The 26896-nt window shown below is 51.9% G+C and overlaps 2 protein-coding genes across 53 annotated transcripts in view; one reads left to right on the top strand and one right to left on the bottom strand.

Moving 5' to 3' along the window:
• PISD (phosphatidylserine decarboxylase) overlaps nucleotides 1–1579 on the top strand; it is a 44095-nt gene extending 42516 nt beyond the window's left edge. For all 16 annotated transcript variants that reach the window (XM_019018329.2, XM_055374288.2, XM_055374296.2 and 13 more), the window contains exon 8: nucleotides 224–1579. In XM_019018329.2, coding sequence (XP_018873874.1) covers nucleotides 224–448 — 225 coding nt within the window. In that variant the 3' untranslated portion in view covers nucleotides 449–1579. The remainder of the gene's footprint in view (nucleotides 1–223) is intronic.
• SFI1 (SFI1 centrin binding protein) overlaps nucleotides 1523–26896 on the bottom strand; it is a 125249-nt gene continuing 99875 nt past the window's right edge. For 11 of the 37 annotated variants that reach the window (XM_063704666.1, XM_063704668.1, XM_019018320.4 and 8 more), the window contains 19 exons: nucleotides 26251–26381; nucleotides 17733–17814; nucleotides 17241–17419; nucleotides 16204–16279; nucleotides 15630–15725; nucleotides 15089–15165; nucleotides 13604–13706; nucleotides 12008–12104; nucleotides 8745–8905; nucleotides 8208–8282; nucleotides 6862–6936; nucleotides 6548–6724; nucleotides 6223–6476; nucleotides 5217–5288; nucleotides 4798–5029; nucleotides 3199–3331; nucleotides 2998–3076; nucleotides 1844–1955; nucleotides 1523–1756 (listed from right to left, as the gene is read on the bottom strand). In XM_063704666.1, coding sequence (XP_063560736.1) covers nucleotides 1652–1756; nucleotides 1844–1955; nucleotides 2998–3076; nucleotides 3199–3331; nucleotides 4798–5029; nucleotides 5217–5288; nucleotides 6223–6476; nucleotides 6548–6724; nucleotides 6862–6936; nucleotides 8208–8282; nucleotides 8745–8905; nucleotides 12008–12104; nucleotides 13604–13706; nucleotides 15089–15165; nucleotides 15630–15725; nucleotides 16204–16279; nucleotides 17241–17419; nucleotides 17733–17814; nucleotides 26251–26381 — 2316 coding nt within the window. In that variant the 3' untranslated portion in view covers nucleotides 1523–1651. Of the gene's footprint in view, nucleotides 1757–1843; nucleotides 2649–2997; nucleotides 3077–3198; nucleotides 3332–4797; nucleotides 5030–5207; nucleotides 5289–6222; nucleotides 6477–6547; nucleotides 6725–6861; nucleotides 6937–8207; nucleotides 8283–8744; nucleotides 8906–12007; nucleotides 12105–13603; nucleotides 13707–15088; nucleotides 15166–15629; nucleotides 15726–16203; nucleotides 16280–17240; nucleotides 17420–17732; nucleotides 17815–26250; nucleotides 26382–26896 lie in introns of all 37 variants that reach the window. The other 26 variants (XM_055374266.2, XM_019018316.4, XM_063704667.1 and 23 more) reach the window with 9 other exon arrangements.

The raw sequence follows: 26896 nt of genomic DNA, 5'->3' as shown, positions 1-26896 counted from the left end.
TGTCCTCCCTGGGCCCAGTTCACAGCAGGTGTCAAGGCTGTGTGTGAGACCTGGCTAGAGCAGGCCCACCTGGCCCTGAGATGCCATCCCCACCTCCCTTTTGGAGCTGGGTTGGGTGGTGGTGGGGACAAGCAACAGAGGGAGTGGGACTCCAAACACATGTGGGGGTGACATTGTGCACTTGGTGGCCTGGGCCCCACTGACCCCCAGCCTATCACCACAGGACCTGCACACAAACAGCCCAAGGCACAGCAAGGGCTCCTACAATGACTTCAGCTTCGTGACGCACACCAACAGAGAGGGCGTCCCCATGCGTAAGGGCGAGCACCTGGGCGAGTTCAACCTGGGCTCCACCATCGTGCTCATCTTCGAGGCCCCCAAGGACTTCAATTTCCAGCTGAAAACAGGACAGAAAATCCGCTTTGGGGAAGCCCTGGGCTCGCTCTAGAGTCTCTTTCCTGATTACGGCTGCTAAGGGATCTTTTCCAAACAGAGTGAGGGTCTTTTCAAGAGGGAGGCCCATGAGGCCATCCAGGTGAGGGCCTGCCTCAGCGTGGGTGGGAGTCTGACCAGGTAGGACTTGAATGATTCGGCTCCCACCTGTTCCAGAGGTGCAGACAAGAGGTGGTGAGAGCCCCCGTCATGCCCTCAACCTATCCCATTCCTTCTCCCTACAAATAAAAAGTGCAGGCTGGAATGATCTCAGTCACATTTGGATCTTTTCAAACACTGTATAGACGGAAGAGCCTGCATTCCTGACTGAACCTTCAGTTGGTCTCGGTTGTCGTTTTTTCTTGCTGCTCCTCCCCCCATCACCTGAGCTGTTTTCTGTTGGCCCCTTTTGTTTTTTGGCCTTAACGCTCCTGCTGCACAGGGTGAGGTGCCTCCTTGGCACAGACTGTGGATGCCTCTCCCCCAGCAGAGCCACACAGCCTTCGTGACAACTGCTTTCTGTTCCCACATTCACCTCATCCTGCTCTTTAGAAAAAGCAGTCTTTGTGCTTGTGGCTGAATGCATCACCCTGGACTCTGCTAGTGTCTTCTGAGGACACTGATGACACTGATGATTAATGATACAGACCTTTGCATGACCTGATGAGTGACCCTTCTGGAGCTGGCCAGGTCCTCTGCAGCAGGCAAGACCAATCAATCAATCACTGAACCTGCCTCATGGCACCAGAGTGAGAGTGAACAGGGCAGGCAAGTAGTAGGCCCAGCTAGGGAAACGGGAGAGTTCCTGTCCCCCTCCACATATCTCTACATGAAATATGGGAAAGTTGCTGCTATTGATTCAGGGTCTGTCTTGGAGGCAGAGGACCCTTGGTGGATAGTTGGTCAGTGCCTGGAAAACCTATCCCAGTTATCAGGAACGCAGGCCTGGGGAGCCCCCAGTGGCGGGGACAGGGCCAGATTTCATGTTGACCCTGGGGATGCTGTGAATTTCTCCTGCAGGAGAGACATCATTGAATTTTTTCAACTGTATCAGTAGCACAGTATTTTTGTATGAAAAGTGGGAGACTTCTGAACAGTAATTCATTTAATTGCAAAGCATTTTGAAATAAAAAAATCAAACTTAAAACTGTGTTCTGTTCCTGGAGGTGGCCTGAGGCCTCCCCAACAGCCCAGCACCTGCGTTCCTGGTGTGAACACGCTAGCACAGGGCCTGCCGCAGGGCCCGGATGCGGGCAACGCAGGCGCCAATGGGCTGGCGCTGAGCCTGGAGCTCCTCTGCCAGCAGCTGGATCTGCATTTCCACCTGGGGCCATGGAGGGACAGGCAGGGCTGAGAGGGAGCACAGCCCGGGGCGTCCCCAGGGACACCTGGGGATGGCCTGGGGCCTCACCTGTTCCAGCTCTTTCTGTACCTGCTGCTCTACTTCCTGGTCCTCAGGCCCCGGCTCCTCTCTGTTCAGCTCTAGCCACCTGCGCAGGCTGCTCGCTTGCCGCCGACAGGACCTGAGGGGTGGAGATACCCACTGCCTGCCAGGCTGGGTCCTTGGCAGAGCCCCATCCGGCTCAGGGAGAGGCACCTCAGCTAATTCTGATGCGGGTATCGGGTGGAGAGAGGTGGTTTGGTAGGGCCCCTGACCTGAACTGCAGGCCCCTGCTTGGGAGCCAAACACTTGTTCTTTTTCCTCTCCCAGTCTCCTCCGCCCTCCCCAGCAGACAGCAACTCAGGTGGGCCTGGGCGAAAACACACTCCTTGTCTCTCTCCCCCTGTGCAGAGCCAAGGATGAGGCGCCAGTCTGTTGCCCTGGAAGCTCTGAGGTTGCTGCATGTTGAATGGTCCCCAGACCACTGAGTGCAGCTGGGTCGCGGGCCTGTCTCCTCTGCACTTTTTTTTTTTTTTTTTTTGAGATGGAGTGTTGCTGTGTCGCCCAGGCTGGAGTGCAATGGCGTGATCTCGGCTCACTGCAAGCTCCACCTCCCAGGTTGAAGCGATTCTTCTGCCTCAGCCTTCCAAGTAGTTGGGACTACATGCGTGCACCACCACGCCCGGCTAATTTTTGTATTTTTAGTAGAGATGGGGGTTTCACCATATTGGCCAGGCTGGTCTCGAACTCCTAACCCCGTGATCTGCCCGGATCACAGCCTCTCAAAGTGCTGGGATGACAGGTGTGAGCCACCGCACCTGGCCCTTCTCTGCACCTTTAATATCAGTGTTATAATTAGTCACTGGGGACAGCATGGCCTCATCGGGTTTTTAGAGTTTTGCTCAACTTTATCATCCCCCCCATAGGAAGCAGAGCCTCTGTGCACAGGTGAGTCTGACGACTTGGGCCTTCCTAAGCAGCACCGAGCCGGGTAGAGAGCCATGGTGGAGATGGGGTCTTTCTGGACAGCACACACTGCAGGCTCCCCACACCCCTCCATTGCTAGACCGAGGCCACCCACAGGACCCTGGCAGCTGGCTCGGGGGAAATGGAACTGCCCGCCCACCTTTCCAGGCAACACCTGCTCCTGTAGCCAGGGCCGCAGGGCATTTCGCAGGGCTCACCAGAGGTTCTGCTTGGTGGTCTGGTAGTGCAGTAGTTGCTGCTGGATCTCCTCAAGTTCAGCCTCAAGGTCCAGGTTGCCTATGGCGACAGAAGTAAGCTTGTTTCAGACTATTTGCCCCTCGGGGACCAGGGTAAATAGCAAGTCCCAGGTCCGGGAGTGGCCTGAGTGCTTTCTGCCCTGACAGGCCCCAGGTACACACCTGCAGTTGAAAGTCCAGGCCCAGCCCTGGTGGCTGAGAAGTCCCCAGGAAGGAGTAGATGGGGATCAGGGACACTGGCCAGGGATGAGGGGACCGGGGGCTTATCCCTAGGAGTAGCCGGCTGTGCTGACACCTGCAAAGGAAAGAAGGGTAGATGCTGAGCAAGGAAGCTAGGAGGAAGCCGGGGAGGGGGACACCAAGTCCTTGTCACTGCCTGCCCTGCAGGGGTGGGGGAAGACCAGGCTCCCAGCTGCAGGAGCTGGGCTTCCCAGGCACTGGCTGTGCCAGCTCAGTGTCTAGCCTGCCCCTGCACACAGGGCCTGGTACTGTAGGGAAAGTCCCACAAGCAACCAGGGAGCACCCCGTGTCACCACAGTCTGCCTCATGCCTCCACTGCCTGAGCAGCTGTTCCTAGCCTTGCCTTACCCAACCCTCCACCCCCACCTTGCTCTAAGCTCATGACCTTGCTGAGCTTTGACATCAATGAGAAGTGGTCAGTGAGAGGCCACTGCTCTACAGCCTTCTCCGTGCCCTCCTCTCCTGGTGAGAGTGGACTTGCCCCTTCCATCACGGGACAGGGGTCAAAACCCTTTCAAACCCACATTCAAACCATTCCAGCCAGGATAAGTGGCCCCACATGGCCTAACTCACCACAGGAACTGGTTCCTTCCTGTCCCCTCATCCCCTTTCAGGAACCAGCTGCTTTGGTGGCCTTAGAGCAGCTGTCACTTCCATTACTGAGCTCTCACACCCCCTGGCCATCCCCACCCAGGCTCCCTGCTTGGAGCCTCCTCCCTTCTCTCCTTCCCCTGTACTCTCCTCCTAGAGGCTGCAGTGGCTCTGGGGTTACCTTCGGCCTGTGCTGAAGATTCTTCTCAATCTCTGGCCCTGACCTCTTCCTTGAAGGTCAGACTCAACGTTTGCTTTCTCTCAAGTTTGACATCAAGAGCCTGGTTCAAAACACTCTTGACACTTCACCCCAAACCAGTCCCCACCCCCAGTTCCTTCTTCCAGTCAAAGAACTCTGTTTCCCCCAAGTTATTCAAGCCAGCAGCCCACATCAGCCTGGATTCCTTCTTTCCCCTCATTCAGCAACTCCCTCAGAGCATATCCTGCCTCATCTGCCTCCAAGAGAGTACCTGTCCCCTCTGTGGCAACCGCTGAGCCCAGGCCACCAGTACTGCTTGCCTGGACCACGTGGTCATGGTGACCACAGCCTGCACAGAAACCTGACATGGTGCTCCCTGCCAAAACCCTTCCCCGACTTCCTACTCTTTTCAAATCCCAGGCTACTTCTCACCGTGGCCTGCAGGACCCTACGTGATCTGCAGCCACTTTACTGGCCTGCAGGCAGGGGTTTTTCTTTGCTTGTCTCTGACTAGAATATAAGCTTCAGGATGGCAGGGCCCTTGGCTGGCTGTTCACTGCTGTGGCCCTTGGACCTGGTGTGCAGTGGCTACCTATGCTTGTCAAATGGATGAGTGGCCTCCCTGTGCCAAGGTTTTCCAGAAACAAGTACAGCTGTGGCATGAGAAAGAGCACCAGAAGCCAGACCAGAGTGAGAGCCCCAGTGCCCAGGCCTGGTGGTGGAGGACGTACCTTGGCTGGTGCAGCCGCCCCGCAGGGCATGAAGGAGGAAGGAGGCAGCAGCAGCAGCTCCGGGCCTGTGCTTGTCGTCGGGGGCTGCTTCGGGCCAGGGGCGCTTGACAGGGCCCCAGGCAGGGGGCTGTGTGGGACCAGTGCTGTCGGGGCCTCTGCCAGGAAGGGCCGCGTCAGAGAGGGGGCTGCTGGCTGAGCCATGCCTAGGCCATGTTCCTGTGGCTTCTGAGGCCTGAGCACAGGGAAGGCAAGAGCCTGGTCAGGCCACAGGACCCTCCTCTGGGACCAAAGAACAAGAAGGAAAGGGGGCCACCCACCCCAGGGCTGCCAAAACACAGGCCCCAGATGGAGGTGCCAGCTGCCTTTGGGGACCCCTGACCATCTCCCCCCGCCTGCCCACGGTGCTGCACCCCAGGGACCTCTGGCTCTGCGCAGGCTCCAACAGGAAGTGTGGGCGTCGCGGCTGCTTCCTCGCTGAGTGGGCAGTGTTGCTGGAAAGAAACATGGGGTCTGTTCCCCTGGGCTGACCAGGGGCTGCAGGGGGGTCTGGGATCTCTGTGGGATCTCCAATTTTATAGGGAGACTGAAAGTCAGAAGGCGAGGCCAAGGTCAGCAAGTAAGCTGGGGTGGGCCTGGGCCATAGAGCTCCCAGCAGTTCCGACAAAAGGTACCTGACGCCAGGGGACTGCTTCACCCACATTGTCTCTTTTGACCTGCAGAACAACCCTGGTGACGCTGGTGTACAGGTCGCCAGGGTCCATGTCACAGGGGAGCAGCCTCTGAGACGTTCAGGATCCCATCAAGGTCAGTCAAACAGTGAGGAGCACAGCAGGGACTGGGACCCAGGCCCCATGCACCCACCTTACATCTCCCCCGAGGCCCAAGGCTCTCGGGTAGTGCTGGTTGCTGTGGGAGCCACCAGCTTCATCAGCATGGGGCAGGGCAGGTTAAGGTTTGAGGAGACCATAGTAGGGGTGGGCAGAGGGACAGGTGCCAGCTCACACAAGAAAGAGGGGCTTCTGACAAAAAGCCAGTGTCTTGGCTGTGATGGAGCAGAAGAGAGGCCGGCAGGCGCGGGTAGGAGCTGAGCTTGTTCCCTTTGTCAACTACGTGTATGACTCCGGAAAAGATCGTGTCAGCAGGATGGGAGAGAGGGTAGGAAGGTGTTGCAGAGAAGGGGACACCTATTTCCTGAGCTTTGGCTGGCAAAGGAGAGAGGGTCTGGAAATTCCACTCCATTCTCTCCCTCTTGCCGTGGGAGGGATGGGATCTGGCTGGAGAAGAGGGGGTTCCCAGCATCTCAGCTGTGACAAGGCCGTGACCAGCCCATCCCATCCCGTCAGGGCTGTTTTCCTCCCTGCTATGCCATCCAACCTTTTGCCCAGGGTGGAAGCGAGGAGGACAAGGTGAGCACGGGCTACTCACAGCTCCAGGGCGTGGGGCTCCTCAGCAGCCAGGCGGCCCAGAGCTCCCGGAGGCCGAGAAGCCTGTGGCCTCTTGGTCTCAAGGGTGGCATCCCCAGCCCCAGCAGCAATGCGGTTGAGAAGGGGACCCTCAAACGTCACTTTCCTGCTGGGTGCGATGGCTGCCAGGGGCTGAGGCTTCCCGCCCCGGCCCAGCACTTTCTGTTTCCAGAGCGTGGCACAGCGGCGGACGGCACGATGGAGACTGTGAGCTGCCTACAACACAGCCTCTGGTCAGCTCATGCCACACCCTGCCTGCTCCCCACAGGAAGGGGCCCTGGGCCTACCTGGACCTGCTGCTGGGCCTGCAGCTGCTGCCGGGAGGCCTTCATGCTGGCTGCAAAGCGCAGGAGCCGCGTGGCACCCTCCTGGAGGAGCTGCCCCTGGTAGGCCTGGAGCGCCCGCTGCAGCCGCGCCTTCTTTCTCCTCCTTTCCAGTACAAAGGCCAGCCACGTGGCCCACACCTCCAGGGAGGGCAGGAGGTAAGGCCCAGGTCTCCCTGCTTAGAGCTCCCCCACAGACCAGGTGCCCTCCCTCCACCCAAGGTAGGGCTAAGGCCTGAGGGAGAGGCAGGAATGGTAGGATGCAGAGCCCCAATTACCTTTGCCTGCAGCGAGAAGGCCCAGAACCACAGGGCCCGCACTGTCGCCCGCTGCTCCTGCCTCCTGGCTGCCAGCTAGGGCCAGAAAGACCAGATCATTTCCCTATAGCACCTTCAGGGAGGCCGTGCTGATCACGGGGCCCTGCCCGGCTCGTCCCTCTTGGCTCCCTCTCTAGTCGAGGCTCCCACTTCCTCCACTAGGAAGGGCCAGCCTTGTGCCTGGCGGTGAGGTGCTCAACACACGCTCCATCTGTGGCCTGAGGAACGACCTTTACGAAAGAAGGTGGCAAAGGGCTCCTGCAGGGGGATGCGTAGAGGCAGCGGCCTGAGGTCCGGGGAATGGTGAAAACAGGACAACAGGACGGGAAGAGGGAGCTGGGGATGTGTGGATGCTGCTCTGTGTGATCCCTCTTGGCTTTTTAAAAAGCAAGATCCCAGCAAAGCCTTAAAACACATTTCATATTACCTTTTAAGATATTATGCTGATTTTTTTTTTTGAGATGGAATCTCACTCTCATCCAGGCTGGAGTGCAGTGGCATGATCACAGCTCACTGCAACCTTGACCTCCCGGGCTCAAGCAATCCTCCCGCCTCAGCCTCCCGAGTAGTTGGGACCACAGGTGTGCACTGCCTACACCCAGCTAATTTTTCTGTTTTGTTTTTGTAGAGATGGGGTCTCACTATGTTGCCCAGGCTGGTCTTGAACTTCTGGGCTCAAGTGATCCTCCTGCCTCGGCCTCCCAAAATCCTGGGATTACAGGCATGAGCCATCATGCCCGGCCCACTGATATACATATATATATATATTTTGAGACGGAGTCTCGCTCTGTTGCCCGGGCTGGAGTGCAGTGGTGCTATCTCGGCTCACTGCAAGCTCTGCCTCCCAGGTTCACGCCATTCTCCTGCCTCAGCCTCCCGAGTAGCTGGGACTACAGGCGCCCGCCACCACGCCTGGCTAATTTTTTTGTATTTTTAGTAGAGACGGGGTTTCACCATGTTAGCCAGGATGGTCTCAATCTCCTGACCTCATGATCCGCCCGCCTCGGCCTCCCAAAGTGCTGGGATTACAGGTGTGAGCCACCGCGCCCGGCCTCCACTAATGTATTTTTTAATACAACACTGTAGAGAGAAACCGGCCTTGAAGTAACTGTTCTTATGCCGACTGCAGACGGAAGGAAGCTGATGTGCCTGGAAATGACAGGAAGGTGGTAGAGGAGGTGGCCCTGGGGAAGGTGATAGTAAAAATACTGAACTAGAGGTGTAGGCTGAAGGTCATTCACTGCCCAGGCCTCACAGGCCAGAGGACGGAGAAGGAAGTGCAGAGGGGACATCTCCTGGGTTCCCACCTGTTGTCTCCACTGGCGGAAGCAGGTCCGGCTGAGTCTCTGTGCCAGCAGTTGGGTGCTCTGCCTGTGCAGGAGCTGGGGGAGAGCAAGTGCACAGAGAGTGGCGTCCTGACCCAGCCTAGACAGCCTGGGGTGGGTCCTGATCTAACCCAGCCTCTGCCCAGCTGAATGTCCTCCCATTGCTAGGAGTCCTGGATGGTGCCGGGGGTCTCCTGCATAGGCAGGGAGTGCCGCCTAGAGGACTCTCTCTGTAGGTCCCCCAGCACTGATAAGCCATGGGTCAGCATGAACCGGGTTTTTCCGCTGAGCCGTCTTCCCTGGGAGACACTGGATTCTGGGGCTGGCTACTCGCTAGGCTCCACCAAACGCCCAGAAAGGCTCCTGCAGCTTTGTCTTACAGGACCCCAAACCACCCACCACTCATACCGGCTGCATGGAGTGCTGTCAGGAAAGACCCCTTCCTGAGAAATGGTCTTCTGGCCTGGACACCCCTTGCCAGGCAGGCAGAACTTGGAGAGTTGCCACCGTCAGCCTCACCCTCTTCCTGACACACTGCAGATGGTGCGTCTTCCACCGGGCCAGCCCCTCCAGCAGCAGCTGCCGGCGGTGGTGTTGGACTGCCCTCTCCAGCTGCAGTCTCTGCTGGGCTGACCTCCGGCTGCAATCCCGCCAGCGCTGAAACCAGGTCCGCAGACAGCCTAAGGCAGATCCAAGTCAGAGTTTGCTGTTTTGTGGGATTTCCACCAGTGACTACATAATGGTGAAGGTGCAGACAACAGAGATGGCTGTGAGGGGATAGAGTTCGGGTGTCCAGCCCACATGGTGAAACTACCACACGTGGACCATGGCCCCTCTCTAGGGACAGCTCTGCCCACCTTTGCCAACAGTGAACCCCTCGGGGACTGGAACCAGATCTGTTTACTGTTGTGCTCCCCAACGGCCCTCCGAGAGCCACAAGCCTGTCCACAGCCTCCACAGGGGTGCCAGGGGCACCCTAAGAGTCACGTGCAAAACGCTGCTAGGCACGTGGAAGAAGACCCTCAGTCTGAGGGGGGAGGAGGAGGAGCCCCCACTTCAGCTGCAGCTTGGAAGAGAGGGCAGCCTGTTTTGCCAGGGTGGAAACCAAGGCCCAGTCACAGCAGTCAGACCAGCCCAAGCCACGGATGGGGAGGACAGCGCTGGTCACCAGGCCATGCCCTCTGGCTCCCTGGGTTCTGCAGGAATGGGCCACATCCTGCATTTTGTTTTTGTGTCACCAGATTCTCCCTTTGGTGAATCTTTCTTAGGCCCTGAGAGAACTTTCTTTTTGAGACAACAGAACAGGGTTGAGAGCAGGGCACAGATGCCAAAATAAGGAGCCCTCCAGGCCCACTGAGGCAGGCAGGGAAGGCGGCAGATCACAAGTGGGAGGCACCCACATTAGTGCTGCATGCTGATGCCTGGGCTCTGTCCTAAGTGTGTATCTCTCTACCTGTCATCTCACTTGATCTCCACGACAACCCCAAGAGGTAGGCACTGTTATCCCCATCTTACAGATGAAGACATTGAGACTCAGAGAGGGGGCCTGCTGGAGGCCACACACAGAGCCAGGTTATGACCGCCAGCCTGTACTTCTTCAGCACTCTGCATAATGGGTCTTGTGACATCCTCCCCTCAGTCCCTCCTCCCAGTCCCACCCTTGGCCTGCCAAGGTGTGCCTGAGACACTGAGGCCTTAATACACGCCAGTCAATTGTTCCCCAGGTATTTACTGTGTACCTACTACGTGTACACTGTCTTGCAGCCCAGTCTCCCAAGTCTCTCACACCATCTGTAATGGACGTGGCAACCCAAGCCTGCCACCGCCTCCTTCTAAGGAAAGTCCTTCAGAGAGCAGCGGCTTCGGGCAACACTCAAACCCGTCGCCTCTAACTTCCCACCACAGCCAGGAGTGGGCACCTGACCCTTAAGGCAGCTGACCCAAACTGGCCAAAAGCCTCTGGAGCTTGAAGCTGCACGGTCAGGTGCCCAAAGGGTCAGGTGCAGAAGCTCCAGAGCCCAAGGTCTGGCTAAAGCCCTCGGCTTCTTTCTTAGTAAACTAGAAACACAGTGCTGGTTTCTGAGCTGAGGAGAAGCTCCAGGACCCAGCAGCACATTCGTGGCGCAGTAATGCAGCCATGTGGGATGGCTGACCCCGGAGTTCTGTCCCCAGGATGTGTGTTGAAACATGCTCATTAACACACACGCTACAGTCAGAACCAAACCAAAGCTGATTCAGTTTTGTCCTGGAGCAAACTCTATGAAACCAACTTAACCACTTGGTCAATTTCTCTATGGGCCAATTTAAACAATTTCTAAATGTTTTCACTTTTGTTTGTATTTTCATTTATTCTAAAAATGAGCTGTCCCCTTCAGCGTGTCAGATTCTCCTACTATGGGACCCCTAGCTGTGTTAGGAGACAGCTCCCCATGGGTCTGCCGCGTGTCTGTGCATCTTGCAAGCAGGGGCATGGACTCCTGTTCTAGACTATCTTTCCAAAGATTTTTTAAAAGAGACTAGGTCTTGGCCAGGTGTAGTGGCTCACGCCTGTAATCCCAGCACTTTGGGAGGCCGAGACGGACGGATCACGAGGTCAGGAGATCGAGACCATCCCAGCTAACACGGTGAAATCCTGTCTCTACTAAGAATACAAAAAATTAGCCTGGCGTGGTGGCACATGCCTGTAGTCCCAGCTACTCTGGAGGCTGAGGCAGGAGATTCGCTTGAACCCCAAGAGGTAGAGGTTGCAGTGAGCCGAGATCGCACCACTGCACTCCAGCCTGGGAGACAGAGTGAGACTCTGTCTCAAAAAAGAGAGAGACTGGGTCTCATTCTGTCACCCAAGCTGGAGTGCAGTGGTGTGATCATAGTTCACTGCAGCCTCCAGCTCTTGGGCTCAAGTGATCCTCCCACCTCAGGCTCCCAAGTAGCTGGGACTATAGGTGTGTACCACTGTGCCCTGCAATCTTTCCAAAGATGTATATACAGCAGGCAGCAGGACTTCCTGAGATCGAATTAGAAAGTCTCTGGCCTCTAAACTCAAGGGCCCAGCTACACAAGGAAGCAGGACGCTAACACGGTGGGGGCTGCCCTGACAAGCAGCAAGGACTTTCCCATCAAAACAACCCCCTCCCCAACCACCCCAAGCTCCTCCATTCCAGCTTTTATTTCTCTGTAGATCTCAAGCTCTAGCCTTCCATTTTAACATAAATTGGTTGGCAGTCAGTTGGGAATAGATTTCTAAGATATACTGGACTGAACAGTGCCCCCTCCACACCTGCCGTATTCATGTCCTTCCTGGAACCTCACAATGTGACTTTTATCTGGCACTAGGCTCACTGCAGATATAATTGGTTAGGATGGCGTCACACTCAAGTAGGGTGGGCCCTTCATCCGATATGACCAGAGTCCTTCTAAGGGACCCAGACACAGGAAGGGAACGACATGTCAAGATGGGGCAAAGACTGGAACAATGGGTCTACACGTCCAGGAAAGCCATGACAAGCAAGAAACAAGCTGGGAGAGGCAAGGAAGGACCCTCCCCTAGAGCCTGTGGAGAAGCATGGCCCTGCCACACCCTTGATCGCTGATTGCCAGCCTCCAGAACTGAGAGGGCAATTTTGTGTTGTTTGAAGACTCCCAGTCTGTGGTACTTTGTCATGGTAACCACAGGGAACTGGCATGTATGAGGAGGAGACAGACTTATGGGGGCCACAGGGATCTCCACAACAGCGCTGTCTTCACATTCCTCAACATGACTTGCTTCTGGGAGCCCCACTTACCCCTGTCCAGCACCTTCTGGGCCTCCCAGATGGCACAGTCTTCCTGCTGTCGGTAATATATCTGCACTGACACAGCTTCCCGCCACTGGACCAGGACCTATGGGCAGGCAAGGAGCACAGCAAGGGTCACTATACCTCCTGGCTTCCGGGTCCACCCCAGATCTGTGACGGTGGCTCCTGGAGAGGCAAGGCCAAGCTGTTGCCATTTGCTTCTCACACATGGTCCAGGAAGTAACTGCCTTGCACGCAGACCACTGAGCAATAGGACAGGGCCCCAGTCCCTCACAGGAAGCCCAGCATTTCGGCTTCTGGGACTCTTCTACCAGGATTTACATATCATACCATGCCATAAAGTAGTGAAGTCATTACATACATGGGTCTTAATTCTATTTTTTATATATATAAAATATATATATGTAATTTTTTTTGGAGACATAGTCTCGCTCTGTCACCTGCGCTGGAGTGCAGTGGCATGATCTCGGTTCACTGCAACCTCTGCCTCCCAGGTTCTAGCAATTCTCCTGCCTCAGCCTTCTGAGTAGCTGGGATTGCAGGCATGCACCACCACACCTAGCTAATTTCTGTATTTTTAGTAGAGATGGAGTTTCACCATATTGGCCAGGTTGGTCTTGAACTCCTGACCCCAAGTGATCCACCCGACTCAGTCTCCTAAAGTGCTGGGATTACAGGTGTGAGCCACTGCGCCCGGCCTCTATTACTATTTAGTAAATGGAACACACCTACGTTGTATACATTCTTTTGTATGAGTGATGCCTACAAAATCACAATAACAAAACACTTGCCCAGGGAATGCCTGGTGCCTGCTCTGTGAGCTGTCATGAACTCCATTCCCACCAAAAAGGCCTCCTCTTCAAGCTCTGAAGCCAAGCAAAGATTCCTGTGTTCTTCCTTCCAGTGGAAGGGAGGCACAGGCTAGCTTCGGAGTATTTTTTCTTTTCTTTCTTTTTTTTTTTTTTTTTGAGACAACCTTGCTCTGTTGTCCAGGCTGGAGTGCAGTGGTGCAATTCGGCTCACTGCAACCTCCACCTCCTGGATTCAGAGCCTGTAATCCCAGCACTTTGGGAGGCTGAGGCAGGTGGGTCACCTGAGGTCATCAGTTCAAGACCAGCCTAGCCAATGTGGTGAAACCCCATCTCTACTAAAAATACAAAAATTAGCCGGACGTGGTGGCGCAAGCCTGTAGTCCCAGCTACTCGGGAGGCTGAGGCAGGAGAATCGCTTGAACCTAGGGGATGGAGGTTGCAGTGAGCTGAGATGACACCACTGCACTCTAGCCTGGGTGACAGAGTGAGACTGTCAAAAAAAAAAAAAAAAAAAAAAGAAAATACTGGTTCTGATAAGAACTAGTTCACTTATGATGTGTTATGTTTCTATTTAATGCATATTGGTTTGTAATTCAGTAAAAAACTAAACATGTGCCCACATGGATGTTTGTGTGTGTGCTGGAGGAAAGTTACCCATTTTCTAGGTTCCTTATTCAGTTCAAATCTCTGGCACCACCCCCTACATCCCACGCCCTCACCAGAACACAGTCCCAACTCTCCTGGGTGACCAGCTTGCCTCCTTATACCTCACCTTGGAACATATGGTCCTTCTGTAATGAGTACTTGCTTGAAAGGTTTTTTTGGCGTCATTCACTCGGGCCATGGTGTTCTCTTTCCAGCGACGTAATGCCCCGCTGCAGATGCATGGGTGCGGGGAAGGCAGATGACACCAGGATAGAGAGAGAAGGGAGGCTTCTGTGAATCATTCCTACTTCTTCCCCTACTCCTGAGTCAGGGACTCTACACCTAAGAATGTCTGTTTCACCAACACCTATGTTTACTTGCACGTCTATGTCCAACAAATGGCTACTGAGCAGCTGCTCTGGGCTGGGCACCAAGAGTGCATGAGGGACCCAGCACTGCTGGAGACCAAACTCCAGGTGCTACGGGGATAACAGGGCATAACCAGGCAGTGGCAACACAGGTGACTCACACTGTGATAAGAGAAGTGTGGAGAGACAGGGAACCCGGAGGAAGGTTGCCTACGCCTCAGCTTGCTGCTGAGTTAGCTCGGAGTTCTTGCTTATTCCACCCTGTCTGAAGAGCGGGATGGGTGCTCTATGGGACTCCATATGAGGGATGGAGGCATTTATTTTATTTATTTACTTTTCAGAGACAGGGTCTCACTCCATCGCCCAGGCTGGAGTGCAGTGGCATGATCATGGCTCACTGTGGCCTTGACCTTCAAGGCTCAAGTGACCCTCCCACCTAAGCCTCCCAAGTACCTGAACCACAGGCATACATGACCGTGCCTAGCTAATTTTTTTTATATTTAGTACAGACAAGGTCTCGCTATGTTGCCAAGGCTGGTCTGAAACTCCTGGTCTCAAACAGCCTCCTAAAGTGCTGGGATTACAGGCGTGAGCCACCGCGCCCAGCTAAGGATGGAGGTGTTTAAAGTCCACGAGACCCACTGTCCATAGGCCACCAGGAGTATCATGTGCTGAACAAATACAAAGGAAGGAAATGAAAGGGGGCATGTGGGAGGACTGCTGGGAAGGAGTGAGGTTAGAGTTTGGCTTAGAAAGAGTGGCAGAAGCTGCGGAAGCACCCTCCACAGGGGTGAGTGGTGCAGATGGTCTGACAGGGCCTAGAGGTGACGCTGGAGAGTCAGTGACAGGCCTGCAGAGCAAGCTGGAAGGGGACTACTTGGAAATTGACAGGAAAGGGAGTCGCTGAAGCCTCTGGAGTGGAAGAGATGACAAGGTGCCTTGCAAAGCTGAATCTTGTAGGCGTGAAGCAGGGAGGAAAAAGTGCTCAGAAGAGCAAGACAAGTGGCCTTTAAGGCATGCAGGTAACAGCTGCTTTCCAAGGTCCTGTCCTGCACACAGCAGGGGCTTAAGACATATGAAGGCGAACCCATGAGTGAAGTGTAAAAGCCAAGACCATGATATTAGCGACTAGGAACCCGGGATCATCCCCGACCTGGCCCTCAGTAGGACCCCCTAAAAGGCTGGGGTTTGGAGTGCATTCCTTGTTCCCCAGCTGGAGCTTGGGAGGCGCCCGGGAGACTCACCGCAGCAGCTGCCTGTTGTGCTGGCTCTCCCTGGCTGCCACCTCCCGGAGGATGCTTCGCACCCTGCCCTGGTAAGTCTGTAGGGGACAAGGAAGACTGAGGCTGCTCTTGGGCCCACACTTCCCCCTGTTTAGGCAGGCCTCAGAGGTGCATCTACCACAAGGCTGGCATGCCCAGAGAACTCAAAAAGGGTAGGGAGAGGCCAACAGCCCCTGGTCCCAGGGCCAGCAGACCCTCCCAGACGACAGGGAGAAACTGTCTCACAGGCCCTCACCTCCTAACTCAAACCATGGGACTCCAGGGCAAGGAGCTGCTTTCGCTACAAGGCTAGTACCCACCGACAGCACTTGTTTCCACTTGGCCAAGCAAGAATCAAAGAACCCTGTGGCCTAAGGCCCGCTGTCCGGGGCACCTGCTTGGTTTGAGGTGTGTCACATGACTCTGTTCTGGGACGGACAGGAAGAACAAGGAAGGGAAACAAAGTCTCCAGAAACCTCCCCTGTCCCCACAGCAAGATCAGGAGGGAAGCAGCAGTTCCTACCACCCATGCCTGCAGCGCCCTGTGCAGCGCGCTGTGCTGGTGGTGCAGGTCTGCTAGCATCAGCTTCTGCCGCTCCGCTCCCCGCAGGGCCAGGCACTGCAGACAGAGGAGAAAGCAGCCACCGTGGGCTGGGGTCTGAGTTGGGGGTGGCTTCCTGCTTTGCCTCCATTTTATACGTCATCTGTGTGAGTGTAAATTAACCTCTCTGGCCTCATCTATAAATACGTGCTTCTTAGGGGTTCTGTGATGATTTGATGAGGGAAGTGCTTGATTTGCGGTAAATGCTCAATTAATGTGAGTTTAAACATGTTTTACACTCAGTAGGACTCCTGTAAATGGTTAGATCAGGAATTTTAGATGCAGTAAGTTCAAATAAGAACAGCCTAGGATCTGAAAGAACACAAAATTTTGAGCCAATCAGCTAAAACTGAGTTAACACTTTCTATGCTGCCTGTTCTCCTCCTTCAGCTCAGAGGTAGGTGGTGTGGCCCATATGTTGCCTGTGAGTCCTGCTGACACACAGCCCACCTGTCCAAAAGTCATACACGGGTGGCACCTCACACCAAAGCCTTACCTCCCTCCACTGGCTCCAGGCCCAACGCAGGAGCTGGGCCATGTGGAATTCTGCTGCCCGCACCCTGCCCGTCCTCCTGTGGGGAGATGGCAGAGCTCAGTGCTGCAGCCCCCACCCAGTGAGGGCACCCTCTATGGGCTCCTCCTCACAGTCCATAGCCCTACCTGGTTAAGTTTTTGGGGGAGCCGAGACCCTCTCTGAAGAGCTGCCAAAGAACTTGCAGTCTCAGAAAAAAGCACCTACGATCAAATTTTGGCCTACAACTTCCCAGGGCTTCAGGTGCCATTGAAGCTCACATGTGTAGGTGTGAAGCCCCCAACTGAGCAACTGGTTAAACATGGTCAGAGTGTGACAGGGAGTGAGATCCTCAGAACACACAGTGGACACTGAAAGGCCCCAAAGCAGGACAGTCTCTATAGTGACCGGGCTGCCTCCCCTCCTCTCTCTCAACTACGTGGTGTGGTTGAAAACTGCCACAACCCAACCACTGGCCACAGCTGCTGTCCCTATCCCTTATCTGCAGCAGTCAGCTATCACCATATGGGCCCATCAGTTTATTCCCTGGCTATGGTCACTTTTGTTTGTTTGTTTGAGGCAGAGTCTCGCTCTGTTGCCCAGGCTGGAGTGTAGCGGTGCCATCTTGGTTCACTGCAACCTTCACTTCCCGGGTTCATGCAATTTTCGTGCTTCACTCTCCTGAGTAACTGGGATTACAGGCTTGCGCCACCACGCCTGGCTAATTTTTGTATTTTTAATAGAGAGGGTTTTCTCCATGTTGGTCAGGCTGGTCTCAAACTCCTGACCTCTGGTGATCTGCCCACCTCAGCCTCCCAAAGTGCTGGGATTACAGGCGTGAGCCACTGTGCCCGGCCAACCTAGTTTTACTTAAGACTCTTCTAGGTTGACCTTCCAGAACTTACAACCAGAGTCTGGGGTAATGCAATCCTCCAGACAGGCACTTGGAGCTGATGGTACTGCTAGAACAAGCAAAGCTGGCCTGGGATGGAAAGGCTTGTAAGGCAGAACTGGCCACTCACTCTGTTCTGAGCCCTTGGGCACTTTCCCTCCAGAGACAGAAAGCTTTCTTGAGCCGCCCGTGGCGGTGGTGGGCACAGGCCACTGTTTGCCACTCCTGCTCCTGGTGACGTGCTGCTGCCTGCTGGTGCCACATGAACCAAGACCTATACAGAAGCTGTCGCTCTGCGTGAAGGATGGCCTGAGGCAGGACAGGAAGGAGAGAACAGAATAAATCAAGTAGGAGAGAGGCACAGAAGCCAGGAAAGAATTTACAGGCCACAAATAATGACTAAGGCAAAAGGAATGGATGTCAGGACGTGGTCCAGCCCAGAAGCTGTCTGTAGGCTCCACTGAGAAAGGACAGATGCCCCAGAGCCTGCCCTGCCTCAACAGTCACAGGCAGGGGCCCTCCAGTGAGGTCCGAGCAACTTCCTGAGGAGGGGAGGCCGTGAGTGCAATGGCTTGAATCAGATCCTACCCCTCCACACATCTCCTCAGGGACAGCCATTTACCATTCTCTCTGCCAGGCGGTTTTCTCGATGCTGAAACATCTTCTGCCTCCAGAGAGAAAATACTTGCTTCTCTAATGTCTCCCTAAAAAACAAGGAAGAATGTAAAGCACTTAAAACAAAAATAAAAATTAACCCAAACAGAACTAGAAGTTCCAAATAATTGGATTTTTCCTTTTATACCATGCTATTGTATAAGAGGTGAATTAAGTGGCTGGGCACAGTGGCCCATGTCTGCAATCCTAATACTTTGGGAGGCCAAGGCAGGAGTATCGCTGGAAGCCAAGACCAGCCTGGGCAACATAGCAAGACTCCATCTCTACAAAAAAATTTAAAAATTGCTGGGTGTGATGGTGTGTGCCTGTAGTCCCAACTACCTGGGAGGCTGAGGTGGGAGGATCGCCTGAGCCCAGGAGTTTGAGGCTGTGGTGAACTATGATCACGCCACTCCACTCCAGCCTGGGCAACAGAGTGAGACCCCGTCTCTGAAAAAAATAAAAGAGGTGAATAAGCTTAGATGAGGGAGAAAGCAACACAAAGAGAAAGGGAAGGAAAGCAGACAGCCAAAAAACCATAAACTGTTAAAAAGGCCAACATTTTGCAGGTTGTTTCTGGTATCAACCAAGCCTTCACACCGTACGAAAAAGACTCGGACCCTGAGACCCCAGGTCTTCATTAATTCTATATTGACTTAACAGCACTGATAAAGGATTGTTCATGAGAGCCCTTTCCAGTGCATGCTGACCAACCCTTTGGGGACCTGTTGAAAAACAAGGGGCAGACCCCTAAGGCTGACTGAGCAAGTCTGAGGGGGGTCCCAGGAAATAGTATTTTAAACAAGTATTTCAGGTGAATTAGAAAAGTAGAAAGGTTGGCCGGGCATAGTGGCTCACACCTGTAATCCCAGCACTTTGGGAGGCCGAGGCGGGCGGATCATGAGGTCAGGAGATCAAGACCATCCTGCCTAACACGGTGAAACCCCATCTCTACTAAAAATATAAAAAATTAGCTGGGCCTGGTGGTGGGCGCCTGTAGTCCCAGCTACTTGGGAGGCTGAGGCAGGAGAATGACATGAACCCGTGAGGTGGAGCTTGCAGTGAGCCGAGATCGTGCCACTGCACTCCAGCCTGGGCCACAGAGGTCGCAAAAAAAAAAAAAAAAAGTAAAGAAAAGTAAAAAGGTTTGGGAACCACTGTTTTGTCATCTCTGCCTAGGCCTACAGATCACCATTAACAACATCAAATCCTGCAGCAGCAGTGCTGGGACAATTGATCAACAGCCACTAGGGTGAAGCCACAGGATCCGTGTTCAGCACTGGGGGATCTTGCTCCCCTGACATTTAACACGCAAGACACGTCACTTAAAGCAAAGATTCCACTTCTAGTCAGAACACAGTCACTGGTCCTGGATCTGCCCTCTGGCCATATATGACAAAACTAGACAAAATACATATGGCAACTGTCTTCAGGCGCAGGACAGTAAGTGTGGATTCTGATGCTGAAAAGATAGGACACGGGCGAGGTAAGCCCCCAGGCCGCCCAGACTTTCTGCCTGGGGGCACCTTCTAAACAGTGAGGGGAAGGGAGGCTAAGCAGAGCCTCCCTCAGTCTCAGTGAGCTGAGGAGGCAAAGACTGGAGTTCATGACTGCCAGAGGGGCTGGAATTTGGGGTCAGGGTACTAGAAAGGAGACAGCTGAACAGAGGGAAATACCCAAAATTTTACTGAGGTTGTCCCAGGTCCTCAGATGAGGGCCACACGTGCAGACTCCTGGAGGCCTAGCAGAGAGTGACTGCTGCAGGGCCAAGAGGGGAACAGAGACAGCAGAAGCTGGACAGGGTTGAAAGATGGAGCTCTGGCCCAGCCAGAGTGCAGAGACCAGACACAAAAGCTGAGATCATTTAACCCCAGGTGACCTTAGTATAAAAACACTAAAAGATCATCTTTAGGCTGAAGGGAAATGATACAGATGAACATTCAAATGTACAGGAAGACACAAGGAACACTGGAAAGGGAAAATATGTGGGTAAATATAAGAAGCTGAATTTTTTTCTTCTCAATTTATAAAAAGAGTACTGATTATTTAAAGCAAAAATAGTAACGCTGTAGGCTGGGCATGGTGGCTCATGCCTGTAATCCTAACACTTCAGGAGGCTGAGGCAGGAGGATTGCTTGAACTCAGGAGTTCAAAACCAGGCTGGGCAGCATAGTGAGACCTCGTCTCTACAATCAATCAATCGTTAGACATAAAATGTATGACAAAAAGTACCACTGGTTGGGGGTGGTGGCTCACTCCTGTAATCCCAGCACTTTGAAAGGCTGAGGCAGGAGGATGTCTTGAGCCCAGAAGTTCAAGACCAGCCTGGGCAACATAGTGAGTCCCCACTATGTTTTATTTCTAAAAAAAAAAAAAAAGTAACAATAAAAATATCATCAAGGATGGGGACAAAATAGAATTTTATTGTTTTTATGTTCTTGCACTAAACATGAAATGGTATATTAATTCTAAACAGAACTGGGCCAGGCATGGTGGCTCACGCCTGTAATCCCAGAACAGTGAGAGGCCATGGCAGGAGGATCACTTGACCCCGGGAGCTTGAGACCAGACTGGGTGACATAGTGAGACCCTTTTTCTACAAAAAAATTAGTCTGGGCTAGGCACGGTGGCTTACGCCTGTAATCCCAGCACTTTGGGAGGCCGAGGTGGGTGGATCACGAGGTCAAGAGATGGAGACCGTCCTGGCCAACCCAACATGGTGAAACCCTGTCTCTACTAAAAATACAAAAATTAGCTGGGCGTGGTGGTGTGTGCCTATAGTCCCAGCTACTTGGGAGGCTGAGGCAGGAGAATCACTTAAACCTGGGAGGCGAAGATTGCAGTGAGCCGAGATTGTGCCACTGCCACTGCACTCCAGCCTGGCAACAGTGAGATTCTGACTCAAAAAAAAAAAAAAAAAGGCTTTTCAACAAATGGTGCTGGAAAAACCTGATAAACAGAGAAAAAAATAAACCTTGACTCCTACGTCATATCATATGTAGAAAAAAAATTCAAGATGATCATTGACCTAAATGTAAATGCTAAAACTATAAAGCTTCCAGATAAAATATAGGAAAATATCTTTTCAGATCTTTGAGTAGCAAATATTTCTTACGGAGGACCCTAAAATCACTAACCATAAAAAAAAGGATAAATTGGGCTGGGTGCGGTGGCTCATGCCTGTAATCCCAGCACTTTGGGAGGCCGAGGCAGGCGGATCACAAGGTTAGGAGTTTGAGATCAGCCTGACCAACATGGTGAAACCCCATCTCTACTAAAAACACAAAAATTAGCTGGTCGTGGTGGTGTGAGCTTGTAATCCCAGCTACTCAGGAGGCTGAGGCAGGAGAGTTGCTTGAACCTGGGAGGTGGAGGCTGCAGTGAGCTGAGATCGTGCCACTGTACTCCAGCCTGGGCAACAGAGCAAGACTCCATCTCAAAAAGAAAAAAAAAAAGATAAATTGGACTGTATCAATCCAACAGAAACCAAACACTTCTGCTCATCAAAAAAAAAAAAAAAAAAAAAAAAAAAAAAAAGGCCGGGAGCAGTGGCTTACGCCTGTAATCCCAGCACTCTGGGAGGCCGAGGCGGGCAGATCATGAGGTCAGGAGATCGAGACCATCCGGGCTAACAGTGAAACCCCGTCTCTACTAAAAATACAAAAAGTTAGCCGGGCGTGGTGGCAAGCGCCTGTAGTCCCAGCTACTCAGGAGGCTGAGGCAGGAGAATGGCATGAACCTGGGAGGCGGAGCTTGCAGTGAGCTGAGATAGCGCCACTGCACTCCAGCCTGGGTGAAAGAGTGAGAATCTGTCTCAAAAAAAAAAAAAAAAACAAAAAAAAAACCATTCGGCCGGGCGTGGTGGCTCATGCCTGTAATCCCAGCACTTTGGGAGGCCAAGGAGGGTGGATCATTTGAGGTCAGGAGTTCAAGACCAGCCTGGTCAACATGGTGAAACCCCGTCTCTACTAAAAATACAAAAAATTAGCTGGGTGTGGTGGCAGGCACCTGTAATCCCAGCTACTCAGGAGGCTGAGGCAGGAGAATCGCTTGAACCTGGGAGGCGGAGGTTGCAGCCAGTCGAGATCACACCACTGCACTCCAGCCTGGGCGACAAGAAAAAAACCATGCAAAACTAACCTACGATGACTGAAATCAGAATACTGGTTACCTATGCAGGGTAGGGACTGACTGGAGGGGACATGAAGGAACTTTCTGGGGTGATAGAAATGTTCTATATCTTGACTGGAGTGTTGATTATATAGGTGTATAAATTATGAAAACTCGGCTGGGCATGGCAGCTCACGCCTGTAATCCCAGCATTTTGGGAGGCCAAGGTGGGCGGATCATGAGGTCAGGAGATCCAGACCATTCTGGCTAACACAGCGAAACCCCTTCTCTACTAAAAAAAAAAAAAATACAAAAAATTAGCCGGGTGTGGTGGTGGGCACCTGTAGTCCCAGCTACTTGGGAGGCTGAGTCAGGAGAATGGCATGAACCCAGAAGGCGGAGCTTGCAGTGAGCCAAGATCACGCCACTGCACTCCAGCCTGGGCAACAGAGCGAGACTCTGTCTCAAAAAATAAAAATAAAAAAATAAAAAAACTATGAAAACTCATCAAACTTTATTTAAAATCTATGCCTTTCGCTGTATATACATTTTATCTCGATTAAAATAAAAGACAAACCAATTTTGTCTCATTCTCAGTACCTTTCACTGGAGGGTTATAAAAATTATTTTTAGCCATAATTCATGAGATTCCATCATAAAATCAGTCTATATTCCTAAAACATTAAAAAATACCCTAAGAATATCAAAGATACATATTTATTTGGAACTTTAATTTGCTAAACTCCAAACCAATCCTCTGAAAATGTACTTACCATGAGAGTCACAAATTAAACCAACTCCAGGGGCCACAGGGACAGTTCATATTTTTGTGCTAGGCCCTTGGTTTGTATTTTACATGTATTTTCCCATTTCATTTTCATGACAACCATATGAGATAGAGACTATGACCACATCATCTCAATTTTACATTCGAGGAGACTGAGGCTCAGAGAGACAGACTGACTTGTCCAGGGTCACAGTGCTGGCAGGCGACAGAGCATAGGTCTGAACTCAGGCTTGTCCAGCTTCTAAGCCAGACTCTCAATCACTCTGCTCATGAACAAGGAAAACAGGAATCTGAAAAATCAAGTTTTCTGAAAAGGTCCAACCAAGCCAAAACAGGTAAAAATCTAGATCAGGCCTACACCATCCTGCAAGCCTCCTGGCTATACCCTGTCTCCAAGTCGCCCCTCTGCCCTTTTTCTCCAGAGTGATAGCTCTAAAACCACCCAAACTGCTCCCTAGCAAAAATCCTTTAAAGGCTCCTCTTGCCTATTTTGAAGGTACTTTTAATTTTTGGTTCTCACAGCATACAAAATACAAAAAAAGAATAGAACCAAGCACGGCTACTTGACAGTAAAAAAAGAAACAGGTACTGTGTGTGCGTGTTTTAAGTACTGAAGCCATTTTTTTTTTTTTTTTTTTTGAGATGGAATCTTGCTCTGTCACCTAGGCTGGAGTGCAGTGGTGCGATCTTGGCTCACTACAATCTCCACCTCCTAGGTTCAAGCGATTCTCCTGCCTCAGCCTCCCGAGTAGCTGGGATGTGCGCCACCATGCCTGGCCAATTTTTGTATTTTTAGTAGAGATGGGGTTTTGCCATGTTGGTCAGACTGGTCTCGAACTTCTGACCTCAGGTGATCCACCTGCCTCAGCTTCCCCAAGTACTGGGATTACAGGTGTGAGCCACCGCGTCCAGCCTGAAGCCATTTTTGAATGAATCTTATACCAGCCCACAATACATGACTAGGTAAAGGCAAAGCTGCTCTGTCTGCAGAAGCCAGAAGAGACAAGAGATGTCCTTTCATCAGCCTCTATTCCCCGTGGCCACCACCTAAAACCATCTTCCTGGACTTCGTACTAAGGAACCCAGAGTTCTGGCTAACCTCAAACTAGCATTCAAAGCCCTCCAGATAGATAGATAGATAGATAGAGAGAGAGAGAGAGAGAGAGATTTATTTTGAGATGGAGTCTTGCTCTGTCATCCAAGGCTGGAGTGCAGTGGCGCCATCTCAACTCACTGTAACCTCTGCCTCCTGGGTTAAAGCGATTCTTGTGCCTCAGCCTCCGGAGTAGCTAGGATTACAAGCATGCACCACCACGCCCCGCTAATTTTTGTATTTTTAGTAGAGATGGGGTTTCACCATGTTGGCCAGGCTGGTCTGAAACTCCTGACCTCCAATGATCCACCCACCTCAGCCTCCCAAAGTGCTGGGATTACAGGCATGAGCCGCCGCACCTGGCTTGAAATCCTCCAGATTAAAGATGACTGCAACTTCTCCCAATGCATGCCCCTCCATCTCACCCCTCTGTCCTAAGATAAAGTACACTGAACTTAAGGTAATTTCCAAAACTGTCATTTTACTAGTTCCATGCACCTGCTCAAATATCTTTCGAATATCTATCTATAGGGTCAGCCCAATCTCTTCAGTCTGGGCCTCCCCATCTTGCCCACTCCAGCCACCATCCTCACCCTCTCACTCACAAGAAGCCTCTCCCAGATACTTCCATGCTCAGCCTCCCTCGGCACTAGCTCTGAGCACTGGAAGAACTTGTGGCTGACATGACTGGGGACACGTGGATCTGTTCTCTTGAATTGGTTCTCAGTTGTTTCTTGTATGTCAGTCTTACCTCCTCACAAAAATTTCACCCTCCTACAAAGTCATTAAAAAGATCTTCCTCTTGATCAAGAAGAAAGCACCTGGACTTTGGAACTGGAGATTTGAATTAACCTGGCTGTACCACTTACTGGTTGTGTTACCATTTATCTGATCTCTCAGAATCACTGTGAAAAGGAAATTATTAATGAAGATAATGATGCCATGGGCAGAATGAGTTTATGTATTTGTTTTCTGTCTACCATCACACAATGCCCAACACAGTGGCACACATACAGTTAGTGATTAATAATTTCTTCATTACAGGCTGGGCGTGGTGGCTCATGCCTGTAATCCCAGCACTTTGGGAGGCCAAGGCGGGTGGATAACGAGGTCAGGAGTTTGAAACCAGCCTGGCCAACATGGTGAAATCCCGTCTCTACTAAAGATACAAAAAATTAGCCGGGCGTGGTGGCACACACCTGTAATCCCAGCTACTTGGGAGGCTGAGGCAGGAGAATTACTTGAACCCAGGATGTGGAGTTTGCTGTGAGTCAAGATCGTGCCACTGCATGCCAGCCTGGGTGAAAGGACAAGACTCCAACTCAAAAATAAATAAATAAATAAATAAATAATTATTATTTCTTCATTATGTCCTACCACATACTAAGAACCTGCTGTGGGCAAGTTTGTCCCCGTGGGAACTAAAAAGATGTAGCTCTGCTCCTTGAGCTTTCTAATTTTTTTTTTTTTTTTGAGACGGAGTCTCACTCTGTCGCCCAGGCTAGAGTGCAGTGGCATGATCTCAGCTCACTGCAAGCTCCGCCTCCCAGGTTCATGCCATTCTCCTGCCTCAGCCTCCCAAGTAGCTGGGACTACAGGCGCCCACCACCACGCCCGGCTAATTTTTTGTATTTTTAGTAGAGACAGGGTTTCACCGTGTTAGCCAGGATGGTCTCGATCTCCTGACCTCGTGATCCGCCCGCCTTGGACTCCCAAAGTGCTGGGATTACAGACGTGAGCCACCGCGCCCAGCCTTTTTCTTTTTTTTTTTTTTTGAGACGGCGTCTCGCCCTGTCACCCAGGCTGGAGTGCAATGATGCGATCTCAGCTCACTGCGATCTCAGCTCACTGCAACCTCCGCCTCCCAGGTTCAAGCAATTCTCCTGCCTCAGCCTCCCGAGTAGCTGGGATTACAGGCATGTGCCACCAGACCGGGCTAATTTTTGTATCTTTAGTAAAGACAGGGTTTCACCATGTTGTCCAGGCTGGTCTGGAACTCTTGACCTTGTGATCCACCCGCTCCGGCCTCCCAAAGTGCTGGGCTTACAGGCGTGAGCCACTGCACCCGGCCCGACCTTTGTAATTTTGTTGATGACTATCATTTCAAGACTTCAAAAAGCCAGGTCTAGCAGAACAGGAACTGTTTCGGGGAAATGACACTTAAGAATGTCTGCCAAGGTGAGGCAAGGTCCCACTGTGCTCTGATCCAGAAAGCTAATGGGCTGCTTTAATGGAGCTCTCAGTGGCTAATAATGAAGGTTACAAACAGGCTGTTTTGAAAGCCCTTGAAATAAAGATGGACAAAAGATTTCCCAGGGGAAACACTGTCTTGTCTTTTCCTGCTAGATGAAATCAATGAGCCCACATTATTGAAAATCCAGGAAGTACTAGGGCCTGGGGTCTGGGAAGCTGAAAAGCACAGCAAATGGGCTGTGTGGTTGTCAGAGTTAGATTTGAAACACCTGCCCCAGTGCAGACAGGAGCTGCGCAGCATACCTGTGGAAACGTGTTGCTCTTGCATTGAGGACATTTTCCTGGTGGCGCCATCGCCAGAGTCTATTCCATGTGTGGAAGGCAGCAGGCAGGGCTCTCTGCTGGAAATGACCATCCGCTCTGGCCTGTAGCAGCTAAAGTAAAAGAATGAATAACCTTTGTACTTAACTTTTTTTTTTTAAACATGACCTTTCAGGGTCACACCCTTGTGGGAGGATTGCTTCCTATATAAGAAAAATGAGAAAAAGATGAAAATCATTATTTATTATCTTTGCCAATATGCTAGGTGAAAAATGAAATAGGATAGGTAAAAAAATTTTCACTTAAACATTAGTTAAACATTTCTACACACACACACACACACACTCACTCTCTCTTCCCCATGGCTTAGGTGTTCATACCCATTACCTGTTTCACTGTCTGTTAGCATTTGACTCAGTGATATGTATGGGGTTTTTGAACCTAAACAATTTATTAGTCCTTTGTCATGTGTTATAAATCTTAAATATTTCCCCACCCCATAATACATCTTTTGATTTTGTTTATAGTGTTTGTCATACACATTAATGTAATTATAAAAGTCTACTATTTTACTGATACATCAGTAGGAAGACAGACAATGGACATAAGAATATATCATATATGTCTC

This window comes from Gorilla gorilla, chromosome 23, assembly GCF_029281585.2.
Source record: "Gorilla gorilla gorilla isolate KB3781 chromosome 23, NHGRI_mGorGor1-v2.1_pri, whole genome shotgun sequence".
NCBI classification, from domain to species: Eukaryota; Metazoa; Chordata; class Mammalia; order Primates; family Hominidae; genus Gorilla; species Gorilla gorilla.
The sequence above is the reverse complement of the archived record's forward strand: the minus strand, read 5'-3'. Positions and strand labels throughout refer to the sequence as shown.